Source organism: Leucoraja erinacea, chromosome 1 (genome assembly GCF_028641065.1).
Source record: "Leucoraja erinacea ecotype New England chromosome 1, Leri_hhj_1, whole genome shotgun sequence".
Classification (NCBI taxonomy): Eukaryota; Metazoa; Chordata; class Chondrichthyes; order Rajiformes; family Rajidae; genus Leucoraja; species Leucoraja erinaceus.
Genome location: NC_073377.1, coordinates 43,190,723 through 43,204,692, shown reverse-complemented (window position 1 = coordinate 43,204,692; position 13,970 = coordinate 43,190,723). Strand labels below are relative to the sequence as shown.

The following is a 13,970-nucleotide window of genomic DNA, read 5'->3' as shown; positions in this document are numbered from 1 at the left end:
GGAAGAGACATATAAATTGGCCAGAAGCAGACTGTGAGAAATTTAGAACACAGAGGAGGACAAAGGGATTAATTAAGAGGGGGAATAAAGCGAATGAAAGAAAGCTTGCTCTTTGTTTAATGGGGTAGGGTTAGAAGAAACTCTTTGTTTAATGGGTTTTTCTTTTTGATCACTCTTTCACACTGACACGACTCTTTCTCACTTTATTTACTTTCTTTATTTCTATCTTTCCTTAAAGCTTAAAAGACACAATCTCCCGGAAATACTAGGAGACCAAGGATCTAGTGGGAGGGAGGAATTGAAGGGAATCCACATTAGTCAGAAAATAGTGTTAAGTAAACTCTTGGGACTTAACACAGATAAATCCCCAGGGCCTGATGGTCTGCATCCCGGAGTACTCAAGGAGGTAGCCCTCGAAATCGTGGAGGCATTGGTGATAATTTTCCAATGTTCTCTCAACTCTGGATCAGCTCCTGTAAACTGGAGGGTAGCCAATGTAACTCCACTTTTTAAGAAAGGAGGAGAGAGAAAACGGGGAGTTATAGACCAGTTAGCCTTCGGTAGTGGGAAAGATGCTGGAGTCGATTATTAAAGATGTTACAGCAGCACATTTGGAAAGCAGTGATGGGATCAGTCAAAGTCAGCATGGATTTATGAAGGGGAAATCATGCTTGACTAATCTTATGGAATTATTTGAGGATGTATCAAATAGAATGGATAAGGAGAGCCAGTGGATGTGGTGTAACTGGACTTGCAAAAAGCCTTTGACAAGGTCCCACACAAGAGATTAGTGTGCAAAAATTAGGGCACATGGTGTAGGGTATTGACATGGATAGAGAATTGGTTGCAGACAGGAAACAAAGAGTAGGAATTAACGGGTTATTTTCAGAATGGCAGGCAGTGACTAGTGGGGTGCCGCTAAGCTCGGTGCTGGGACCTCAGTTGTTTACAATATATATTAACAATTTAGACAAGGGAATTAAATGTAACATCTCTAAGTTTGCAGATGACACAAAGCTGGGTGGCAGTATGAGCTGCAAGGAGGATACTTTGAGGGTGCAGGGTGAATTGAATAGGCTAGGCGAAAATTCCATAGCAGATGCAGTATAATGTGGATAAATGTGATCTTATCCACTTTGGTGGCAATAACAGCAAACAAATTATTATCTGAATGGTGACAGATTAGGGGAAGGGGATGTGCAACAAGACCTGGGTGTGCTTATACATTAGTCACTGAAAGTAAGCATGCAGGTACAGCAGGCAGTGAAGAAAGCAAATGGCATGTTGGCCTTCATTGTGAGAGGATTTGAGTTTAGGAGCAAGGATGTCTTACTGCAGTTGTACAGGGCCCTGGTGAGACCGCACCTGGAGTATTGTGTGCAATTTTAGTCTCCTAATTTCAGAAAGGCCATTATTATTACTGAGGGAGTGCAGCACAAATTGGAGGAACAGCATCTCATATTTCGCTTGGGTAGTTTACACCCCAGCGGTATGAACGTTGACCTCTAACTTCAGATAACCCTTGCTTCCTCTTTCCATCCCCTCCCCCTTCCCAGTTCTCCCACCAGTCCTACTGTCTCCGCTTATATTCTATCTGTGTCCCCTGACAGTCTGAAGAAGAGCCTTGACCCGAAACGTCACCCATTCCTTCTCTCCAGAGATGCTGCCTCACCCGCTGAGTTACTCCAGCAATTTGTGTCAACCTTTGATTTTAACCAGCATCTGCAGTTCTTTCTTACACAGCATGATTTTCATGCTTGTTGCACTAAAATACAATTGCCACATGACCTCTGGGCTGTATCCTATTCCTTTATGTGCAAATATTTATACTACTTACTGTATATTCTTATACTCCCGTTGAGCATATTGCAGCAGTATTCCTTCTGGCTTGGGTCTCTGTGGATTTTTTTTCTCTACCCTTACTCTTACTCTTCCATAATAAGGTAATGTGATTTCAATTTCATTGAGCTCAGAATTCTATTTATTTATGATTAGCTTTGTACATCAGTGCTGTTGCGCCATCCTTAGTAACTGGCCGGAAGTGGACACCATCTGATGCAGTACAGCAAGCTTCATCAGCCCTGAGGCACAAAGACATCGTGGGGCAAGTCCAGCAGGGAAGAAGAGGCTTTGGTCTTACGACAAGTAAACCAACTTGGCGAAAGGCCACAACATCAGAGCGGAGGACATTGGCGGTCGAGGAGGTGCGGCGACAGGAGGAGGCCGCAAGAAGTGCAAAGGCGGTCTCTCTTGCCAAACAGGGGCAATGGATGCAGTGGGAAGGTGTGGAGCGGAGGAAGATCAGCTGGAAAGAACTATGGGAAATGGAAGCAAGGAAGATCAGCTTCATCATCAAAGCGACTAATGACGTGCTTCCATCACCAAAGAACCTCCATCAGTGGTCCGGCGAGGATCCAACCTGTGCCCTCTGCCCAACTCCAGCGACCCTCAAACACATCATGGTAGGCTGCAATACCAGCCTCACGCAAGGGAGCTACACGTGGCGGCATAATCAGGTACTAAAAAGCCTGGCATCAGCCCTTGAGAACAGGCGGTGTGCGACCAACTCCTTGCATCCGAGAGCAAGCAACTCCACCCCCCCCCCCCCCCCCCCCCCCCCCCCCCCCCCCCCCAAGGGCAACAACCTTTGTCCGAGAAGGACAGAAAACATCTAAACATCCTTCCACCAGATCAGAAGAAGGAAACCTATGCAGGGCCCGTGACTGGAGGATGCTGGCGGACATCGGCCGACAACTAATTTTTCCACATGAAATTGCTTCCACCAACCTCAGGCCAGACTTGGTGTTCTGGTCCCCTTCACAGAAGACTGCTTACATCATAGAGCTCACAGTTCCATGGGAGAGCTCTGTTGAGGAGGCCTATGAGCGTATGAAGCTGTGCTACGCAGAGCTTGCAGCAGAGGCAACGCAGCGTGGCTGGAACACCAAAGTCTATCCAGTTGAGGTGGGATGCAGAGGATTTGTTGCGTCATCTACCATCAGACTGCTGAAGGAGCTTGGAATCCACGGTCAGGCTCTGCGGAAGACCATAAGATCACTCTCAGAGGTGGCTGAAAGAAGCAGCCGGTGGATTTGGCTCAAGCGGAAAGACCCATGCTGGGCCCCAAGTACGTCAGGGTGAATCTTTGGGATGGTTTGACACGGGACACGCGCTGAGGGCTGATCATGCTGCAGCGGGCCGCCCTTGTGGAGGGTGTATAGTGTTAAAAGGCCGAAACACCCAGTGATGCAAGGGTATACTACTGATGATGTGTCCTGTGCCCAACTGTCCTGAAGGTTACCCAGGCCAAGATACGTATCACCCCCCCGCCCCCCACCGATGTTGAGCGTCTACCACTCTCAACAATCAACGAATGTTGTGAAATGCTCCCCACCTATTGGCACAAGGGACTTCTTAATATCTTGTCCTGTGTACTTGATTCCTTCCTTCATGCTTGTTGCACTAAAATACAATTGCCACACGACCTCTGGGCTGTATCCTATTCCTTTATGTTCAAATATTTATACTACTTACTGTATATATTCTTATACTCCCGTTGAGCATATACAGCAGTATTCCTTCTGGCTTGGGTCTCTGTGGATTTTTTTTCTCTACCCTTACTCTTACTCTTCCATAATAAGGTAATGTGATTTCAATTTCATTGAGCTCAGAATTCTATTTATTCATGATTAGCTTTATACAGCACAATGCTCTGTAATGCCTGTTGCTTTTAATCTTGCTTCACCCGCACCTTTGTTCAGCAGTCAGTTCCATTTATTCAACAACATTTAGCTGGAATTTTTTGTTGGACCAATTTATTCTCTTTCAATACAGACTTCAAATCACATCAATCAAAATGACGCCTGTCTGTGGTGACATGTTGCAAGCAGCACAGCAGAAAATTATCAAATATTGTTCTGAGCTTACCTGTATAAAAGAAACAGCAGAAACCAGTGCTGTAACTGACAAGCTGCTAATGCATTTAAACGCATTTGCGCTATTGCGATCTACCAGCAGCAATGGAGTAAGGGAATTTCCGATCACAGGGAAATCCCCGACCTCGCGGAGGATCGCAGGAACAGTAAGTACAGAACCGAGAAACAACGGGGAGGCCCCCATTGTGTCCAGAAATGTGGCCGGCGGGCAGGACGACGTCAGGCTGAAGCACAGGGGACTATGACCCCCTCTCCCTACCATCCTACTAACCAATGTTCAGTCGCTGAAAAATAAAGTGGAGGACATAAGCTCAAGACTGCTTTACCAAAGGGAACTGAGGGAATGCTCTGAGCTCCGTTTCACAGAAACATAGCTCACCCCCAGCTCCCCAGACTGCCTTCCAGCCTGAAGCTTTCTCCATCCATCGTATGGAGTGAACCCAGGCATCGGGGAAAGGGAGAGGTGGGGGCCAGCCAATCTGCCTCATGGTCAACACTGTGTGGTGCTCAGGCATGGCAGTTCTGTCTAACTCCTGCTCTCCGCACCAGGAACATCTGGCAGTGAAGGATCGCCCCTTCTACCTCCTGAGAGAATTCATCTCCCTCATCCTGACCGCGGTCTACATCCCACCCCAGGCAGACGTCCAACTAGTCTGGAGGAGCTGCGCACCGTGGTCAACAAGCACCAGTCAGCGTACCCCAAAGCCTTTACCATCATAGTCGGGGACTTCAACAAAGCCAACCTGAAAACAAAGCCAGCCAATCATTCCCGAACTTTCACCAACATGTCTCCTGCAGCACCAGAGGATTAAACACCCTTAACCACTGCTATATGATCATCAGAAATGTCTAACGCTCCATCCTTCGCCCTCACTTTGGGAAATGTGCTGTGCTGCTTCATCCTGCATATAGGTAGCAATTGAAGAGTGCATCCCCAGCACAGAGCTGGGCAGGGGAGGCAGAGGAGCAACTCCGGGACTGCTTGTGGAGTCAGTAGACTGGGCAATGTTCAAGGACTCGGCAACGGACTTGAATGAATATGCCATAGTCGTTACAGACTTCATAAGGAAATGTGTGTTCCAACAAAAAACATCAGAGTGTTTGCTAACCTGAAGTCGGGTGAACCAGGAGAACTGCATTCTTCTGAGAACCAGATCCAGGGCATTCACATCTGGTGAAGCAGAGGTGTATAAGAGGTCCAGACAAGGTCATCAAAAAGGCCAAAAGGGACTTTCGCTCGAAGCTGGAGGATGAGGCGGATGTTCAGCAACTGTGGCAGGGCTTGACCGCGGGTTTTGAGAACACGACCGGGTAGCCCATCAGGTCCAGACGCTTTCCGAGGGTCCTATCAAAGTGTAGAAGGGGCGATACTTCACTGACAGATGTTCCTGGTGCAGAGAGCAGGAGTTAGACAGAACTGCTATGTGGCAGGCCAAATCAGGGGGTAGCTTAAGCGACAGCGAAGCATCACTTCCAGACGACATTAATGAATTCCAGACACGCTTTGATAGGACCCTTGGAAAGCGTCTGGACCTGATGGGATACCTGGTCGTGTTCTCAAAACCTGTGCATGCCAACTGGCTGGAGTTTTTGTGGCCATTTTCAACCTCTCATTACTGAGGTCTGAGTTTCCCACCTGCTTTAAGAGGGCATCAATAATACCAGTGCCCATAAAGAGTAAGGTGACGTGCCTCAATGACAATCGACCGGTGGCACTAACGTCCGTGGTGATGAAGTGCTTTGATAGGTTGATTATGGCACATATCAACTCCTACCTAAACAAGATCTTCGACCCACTCTTTTGCCTACGTCACAACGGGTCAACGGAGAATGCGATCTCATTGGCTCTCCACTGGCCCACTTGGATAATAAAAACACATACATCAGAATACATCAGGATCAGGATTTATAGACTACAGCTCGGCACTGAATACCATCATCCCCTCGAAGCTGGTTATCAAGCTCACGGAACTGGCATCTATCTGCAACTTGATCCTCAACTTCCGCAACATTAGACCACAGTCTGTTTGAATTGGCAGAAAGACATCTTCCTCAATAACAATCAGTATGGGAGCGCCTCAAGGCTGTGTGCTCAGCCCCCTGTTGTACTCACTCTATACTCACGACTGTACACAGTGCGAACTGCGTCTTCAAGTTCGCCGACGACACCACCGTTGTGGACGAATTACAGATGGTGATGAGTCAGAGTATAGAAGTGAGATCAAACGATTGACCAAATGGTGCCAGCACAACAACCTGGATCTCAAGGTTACACAAAAAAGCTGGAGAAACTCAGCGGGTGCAGCAGCATCTATGGAGCGAAGGAAATAGGCAACGTTTCGGGCCGAAACCCTTCTTCAGACTGATCGGGGGCGGGGGTGGGTGGGGACAAGAAAGGGAAAAGGAGGAGTAGCCCGAAGGCTGGGGGATGGGAGGAGACAGCAGGGGGGCTGAGGAAGGGGAGGAGACAGCAAGGACTAACAAAATTGGGAGAATTCGATGTTCATGCCCCCGGGATGCAGACTCCCCAAACGGAATATGAGGTGCTGTTCCTCCAATTTCCGGTGCTGCTCGCTGTGGCCATGGAGGAGACCCAGGACACAGAGGTCGGAGACGGAGTGGGAGGGGGAGTTGAAGTGCTGAGCCACCGGGAGGTCAGCTTGGTTATTGCGGACCGAGCGGAGGTGTTCGGCGAAACGATCGCCCAACCTCCGCTTGGTCTCACCGATATAGATCTGCTGACATCTAGAGCAGCGGACGCAATAGATGAGGTTGGAAGAGATGCAGGTAAACCTCTGTCGCACCTGGAACGATTGCTTGGGTCCTTCAACGGAGTCGAGGGGGGAGGTAAAGGGACAAGTGTTGCATCTCTTGCGGTTGCGGAAGGGAAGAATTGACAAGGGAGTTATGGAGGGAGCGGTCTTTGCGGAAGGCAGATATGGGGGGAGATGGGAAGATGTGGCGAGTGGTGGGGTCACGTTGGAGGTGGCGAAACTGACGGAGGATTACTTTTTGTATGTGACGGCTGGTGGGGTGAAAGGTGAGGACTAGGGGGACTCGGCCCTTGTTGCGAGTGCAGGGATGGGGAGAGAGAGCAGTGTTGCGGGGTATGGAAGAGACCCTGGTGCGAGCCTCATTTATGGTGGAGGAGGGGAACCCCCATTCCCTGAATAGTGAGGACATTTCAGATGTCCTGGTGTGGAACGCCTCATCCGTGGAGCAGATGCGGCGTAGACGGAGGAATTGGGAGTAGGGGATGGAGTCCTTACAGGAAGCAGGGTGGGAAGAAGTGTAGTCCAGATAGCCATGGGAGTCAGTGGGTTTAAAGTGTATGTCGGTCAGAAGTCTATCACCTGCAATGGAGATAGTGAGGTCAAGGAATGGTAGGGAAGTGTCGGAAATGGTCCAGGTGTATTTGAGTGCCGGATGGAAGTTAGTGGTGAAGTGGATGAAGTCAGTCAGTTGTGTGCGGGTGCAGGAGGTGGCACCAAAGCAGTCGTCGATGTAGCGGAGGTAGAGGTCGGGGATGGGGCCCTGGTATGTATTGAACAAGGATTGCTCGACGTAACCTACAAATAGGCAGGCATAGCTGGGCCCCATGCGTGTGCCCATAGCTACGCCTTGTATTTGGAGGAAATGGGAGGAGTCGAACGTGAAGTTATTGAGGGTAAGGACCAGCTCCGCTAGGCGGAGGAGAGTGTCAGTGGCTGGGTATAGGTTGCTTCTCTGGTCGAGGAAGAACCGGAGGGCTATGAGACCATCGTGGTGGGGGATGGAGGTGTAGAGTGATTGGACGTCCATGGTGAAGATGAGGGGGTGAGGGCCTAGAGAATTGAATGCGCGGAGACGACGGAGAGTGTCTGAGGTGTCTTGAACATAGGTAGGGAGGGATTTAACCAAGGGTGATAGGATGGAGTCAAGGTATTTGGAAATGAGTTTGGTGGGGCACGAACAGGCGGAGATAATTGGTCTTCCTGGATCTCAATGTCAGTAAGACCAATTAACTGATTGTGGACTTTGGAAGAGGAAGGATGAGGACCCTCTATCCTGCATATATCAACGGGACGAAGGTGGACAGAGACAAAAACTTCAAATTCCTCGGCCTGCATATTTCTGAAGATCTTTCCTGGACCCAGCACACTGATACAATTATAAAGAAAGTACATAAATGCCTCTACTTCCTGAGAACATTATGGAGATTTGGTATGCAGAGAGGATTCTCTTGAACTTCTACTAAGTCTTAAAGAAGACTGTAAAAAGTTGTGAACATTGCCCAGTCCATCACTGGCTCCCTACCATTAAAGGGATTTACCGGAGTCGCTGCGTCCAAAAAGGTAGCCAGCATAATCAGAGACACGCACCACCCTGCCCACATTCATTTCATCCATGCCATCGGGAAGAAGGTACAGCAGCCTGAAAACTGAAACGTCCAGGTTCAGGAACAACTTCTTCCATACAGCCATTCTGGGACATATGGCAATAAAACACACTTGACGACTTAGCAAAGCGCTGTAAATTAAGTAGTATCTAGACCGGTACCCAGACTTAGCGCCGACGGACAAGAAGCCGAAGCAAAGAAGTCGAAGCCAAAGAACCGAATGGAAACGAGGCCGAAACGCCAATAAACCAAAAGGATGGCACGCCTAAATGCAAACTAACCGAAAGGATGGGACGCCTAAAAGCCTTTTTTGCTTCGGCCTCTCGTCCGTCGGCACCACGTCTGCACACGATCTAGATCTATGTTCTACCTGGTTCTGTTTTTCTACAGATTTTCCAGTAGAGATCAAAGAGGTAAATAGGAGAAGTCAGCTTACTAATACCTTATAAGGTCATAGGAAACCCTGAAAACAAATATTTTTTTTAAATATCACAATATCAATCATTAGAAATGTTGAACTGATCTCTGGATTACTGAAAAAAGATAAATGGTTCCAAAATCTAATTTTTTATCAGAAATGTGATTGTTTGAAATACTCTTGGTAACTTTTACAATCAATACATTACTATAACTTTTACTTAAAGTATTATGGTTTAATATTTATATTATTTATGTTGTAAGAAAACTAACATACCATCAAAAGTTGCCAAAGCGTTGGTGTTCTCTCCCATGTCTGAAGTGACGGTTAATGCTTGCTTAACTTTCAGATTTGTTTCACTGTAATAAGAGAGATACATTAATGTTTACAAAATATTATAAAAACCCCTTCTGGGAATTACAAAGAAAATAGAAATACTTTACAAATTGACACTTTATCCATATACTGGTAGTTCCACTATAATGCGATAGTTGCGCAGATAAGAAATCTTACATTATAGAAAATCAATTAGAAAAACAATTGTGTCAATGAGGAAAGGGGAGTTAGGGACTGGAGAATTTAGACCTCCAAATACAAAGATTTCTCCCCCACAGGTTTTTCAAAATAAAGGTCTATTTAAAAAAAAAACATTTATTTTTGTTAATGCATGCTAAAAACAATATAGGCTGTGTGTTATATTGTTTTAATAGAGTATCATTGCACAAGTGTTGATAGAAACTATTGCTTATCAATTTCAATAGCCACTTGTTTATCAATTTGAAAAGTAACTTTTAAATTATTCTCTAGTTGCCAATTCTGTTCCAACTAATTCTGCCCATATAGCACAAATAATGTTCATTAATTCATCAATTACATTATACCTAATTCGCAGTATGGAAACACAGGTTATAGCACAGCTACCAGTACTGGAAACAGAAGGTCTAACAGCTTGTTAGTGGCCCTCACCTCGGTAGTCATGAAATGCTTTGAGAGGCTGGTGAAGAAACACATCTACGCCTTCCTCCCTCACAACATGGACCCGTTACAATTCGCATACCGTCCGAACAGATCCACGGACGAGGCGGTCTCCCAGGTTTTGCACACCGCTCTCTCTCATCTTGACAGTCAGAAGGGGGGCTACGTGAGGATGCTGTTCATAGACTTCAGTTCAGCCTTCAACACGATAGTCCCCACCAGACTGGCTGAGAAGCTACTGGAATTAGGGCTCAACACCCCCCTATGTGCCTGGGCCCTGGACATTCTCACCGCCAGGCCCCAGGTAGTCAAGATGGGAGGGAATACATCAAAGTCCCTCACCCTGAGCACAGGATCCACCCAGGGTTGCATCCTCAGCCCCCTACTGTACTCCCTGTACACACATGACTGTGTGGCTAGGTTCAGCTCCAACTCGATAATCAAGTTTGCTGATGACGCTGTGGTGGTGGGCGTGATCTCCGATAACGATGAGAAGGCCTACCAGGAGGAGGTGGCTGATCTGGCACTGTGGTGTCAGGACAACAGCCTCCTCTTGAACATCAAAAAAACTAAGGAGCTGATCGTGGACTTTAGGAGGGCACATCATCCGAGAACGTACACTCCATTGAGGATAAATGGGGATACTGTGGATAGGGTGAGCTGTTTCAAATACCTGGGAGTCCACATCTCTGAGGATATGACATGGACATCACACGCCGCAGCACTCGTGAGTAAGGCAAGGCAGCGCCTTTACCACCTCAGGCAATTGAGGAAATTCAGAGTGTCTCCGAGGATCCTCCAGTGCTTCTACGCAGCGGCGGTGGAAAGCATCTTGTCCGGAAATATCACAATCTGGTTTGGGAATTGCTCTGCCTAGGACAAGAAGGCTCTGCAGAGAGTAGTGCGTTCGGCCGAACACGCTATGGGAACTTTACTCGCCCCTCTGCAGGAACTATACATCACAAGGTGCAACTCCAGAGCCAATAAGATCATGGGAGACCCCTTCCACCCCTGCAACGGACTGTTCCAACTGCTGTGTTCAGGCAAACGCCTCCGTTGCCATGCTGTGAGAACGGATAGGTTGAGAAGGTTCTTCCCTGAGGCCATTAGGACTGTAAACTCCTATCTCACCAGGGACTAACTTTACTGTACCACTCTACTGCTTTTTTTTTCAATTGCTGTTTTTTTTGGGGGGGTGGGGTTCCCTTTTTCCTTCTGCCCACAATATTTAATATATAAAAGAATATGTGATTCTGTTCCATTCTGTTTGTAGTTTGTTTGGTTGTTTGTCTGTTTGTCTTTTTGCACAAAGTCCACGAGTATTGCTACTTTTCATTTCAATGCACATCTCCTGACTTGAGCTTGTGAAAAACATGTAACTGGCTGCAGCACCATTGTAACTATTTATAGTACGCTACCACTGTAATACCATTTCACTTTCAGTTAATTAACATAAAAAGGCATTACAGTAATCTGCATGAGCCAATGTAATCAAAGTATTTAAAGGGACTCTCCATATATGCCAGCTAAACTTGTTGAAGTTGAAGTGGAGCAAAGAACACAAGTGTAATGTTACTGAAACAGGCAAAGACTGTGCTATGTTATGGTGACAAGTCTCTGGAGATTAAATGAGATCTATCTATTAGATGATTAGATGAGATTACATCAGACATGAGGGCGCAGCAGTAGAGTTCTGTCTTGCAGCACCAGAGAACCGAGTTCGATCCTGACTATGGGTGCTGTCTGTACGGAGTTTGCATGTTCTCCCCGTGACCTGCGTGGGTTTTCTCTGAGATCTTCGGTTTCCTCCCACACTACAAAAGCATACAGCTTTGTAGATTAATTGGTTTGGTATAAGTATAAATTGTCCCTAGTGTATGTAGGATAATGTTAGTGTGCGGGGATCGCTGGTTGGCGCGAACTCGATGGGCCCAGGGGCCTGTTTCCGCGCTGTATCTCTAAACTAAACTAAACTAAACTAAATTAAACTGCAAGAACCAAAGGGAGGAGATACAACCTATTTCTGCTTGTCATTAGGAAAGTGTAAGTGGAAAAAAATTGCAGTTAAACGATTGCCATGTGGTCAGCGGGAGGAATGTGGGTATGATTTTACATTCACCACTAAAAGCAATATAAAGACCTCAGGAAGCATTAAAATTAAATAAAATGTAACTGCATTTCTAACACATTTATTATCAATGCTCAGCCCTCTCACTTGGTCTTATCATGCCGGCTCCAAAATTCCTAACACTAATTCATCTTACAGCTAGCTTTTAGCTTAGTTTATTGTCACATGTACCAAGGTACAGTGAAAAGCTTTATGTTTAGTTTAGTTTATTGTCTCGTGTACCAAGGTACAGTAAAAACTTTTTTTTGTGTGCTAACCAGTCAGCAGAAAGACAATGCATAATTACAATCGATCCATTTACAGTGTATAGACATATTAGGAGAATAACGTTTAGTGCAAGGTAAAGCCAGCACAGTCCAATCAAGGGTAGTCCGAGGGTCACCAAAAAGGTAGTTAGTAGTTTAGCACTGCTCTCTGGTTGTGATAGGATGATTCAGTTGCCTGAATACAGCTGGGAAGAAACTGTTCCTTAATCTGGTGGTGTGCATTTTAACACTTCTATACCTTTTCCCTGATGGGAGAGGGGAGAAGAGGGAATGGCCAGGTTGCGACTCCTTGATTATGCTGCTAGCTTTGTCGAGGCAGCTTGAGGTATATATGGAGTCTATGGTAGGGAGGCTGGTATGTGTGTTGGTCTGGGCTGCGTCCACAATTTGCTGCAATTCTTGCGGTCTTGGATGGAGCTGTTCCCAAACCAAGCTGTGATGCATCCTGATAAAATGTTTTCTATGGTGCATCTGTAGAAGTTGGTGATAGTTATAGGGGACATGCCAAACTTCCTAACCCATCCCAGGAAGTAGCGGTATTGGTGTGCTTTCTTGGTCGTTGCTTCAATTATTCCGGAGGTGGCGGCGCTGCCTTGCAGCTGCGGCTCGCCTGCAGTCCGTTTGTCTTTTCTTTTTGTGTTTTCTTTTGTCCCGTTGTTAGTTTATTTCAGTTTAGTTAGTTGTGTATGTGTGGGGGGTGGGAGAAACATGTTTTTTGACTCTTCCTTCCGGGGGGATGCGACCTTTCTTGCCGTATCTCCCGCCTCCGCCTCCGTCTGCGCTGAGGCAAATCGCGGAGCTGGCGGCCTCCAACTGGGACCGACCTTGAGGCTCCGGAGGCAGAGCCAGCCAGGACTTACCAACGCGAGGCTGGCCGACTTCGGGGCTGTGGTGGCGTTGCGACCAGACTTCTAACCTGACTTCGGAGCCTCGGAGGCTCGGCCGCGGGCCAGTGGACGACATCGTCAGGAGCTCGCAGGTCACAGGTTGGTGACCTGTTTTTCCGGAGCTCCCGCAACAACAGCTTCGTCCGCTGGACTGGAGGGCGGCAGCTTTGGCAGTTTCGAACGCCTCGGGCCACAGAGTTTGAACCGGCCCATTTGCGGAGCTCGGATTCAGCCGCGGGACTTACTTACCATCACCCGGTTGGGTCACAACATCAGAGGCCTGGATCGCCTCAGTGCAGAGGGAGAGCAAGGAGGGAAGAGACAACGACTTTGGGACTTTTTGCCTTCCATCACAGTGAGGAGGTGCCTGGTGGACTCATGGTGGTGGATGTTAAACTTTGTTGAGTGTGTGTTTTGTAATTTATACTATGTTATGACAACAGGCTAAACTATTTTGTTGCATTGAAAAGTGCAATGACAATAAAATTGAACCTGAATCTGAATCTGATTCTGAATATGGGTGGTCCAGAAGTAGTTGGTGATATTGACTCCAAGCAATTTGAGGGTTTCAACCAACTCTACTTCGGCACCATTAATACAATCTGGGGTTTGTGTACCGCTTTGTTTCCTGAGGTCGATCATTATCTGCGTTGGCTTGCTGACATTGAGAGAAAGGATCTGAAGAAGGGTTTTGGCCCAAAACGTTGCCTATTACCGTTGCTCCATAGATGCTGCCACACCAGCTAAGTTTCTCCAGCACTTTTGTCTTCCTTTGAGAGAAAGGTTGTTGTCTCGACATCAGGACACGAGGTTCACATTCTCCATCCTGTACTCCGTTTGATCATTATTTGATAACCGGTCCACAATGGTGGTGGAGAGAGTCAAAAACTTCAAATTCCTGGGCGGGCATATTTCCGAAGATCTTTCCTGGACCCAGCACATTGATGCAATTATAAGGAAAGTACATCAGCGCCTCTGATGAA

The 13,970-nt window shown here is 47.0% G+C and overlaps 1 protein-coding gene across 3 annotated transcripts in view; it reads right to left on the bottom strand.

Annotated features, from left to right (window-relative positions):
* LOC129696117 (probable phospholipid-transporting ATPase IM) overlaps nucleotides 1-13,970 on the bottom strand; it is a 199,420-nt gene that overhangs the window by 115,940 nt on the left and 69,510 nt on the right. For all 3 annotated transcript variants that reach the window (XM_055633597.1, XM_055633586.1, XM_055633606.1), the window contains one exon: nucleotides 9,008-9,090. In XM_055633597.1, the coding sequence (XP_055489572.1) occupies nucleotides 9,008-9,090 (83 nt within the window). The remainder of the gene's footprint in view (nucleotides 1-9,007; nucleotides 9,091-13,970) is intronic.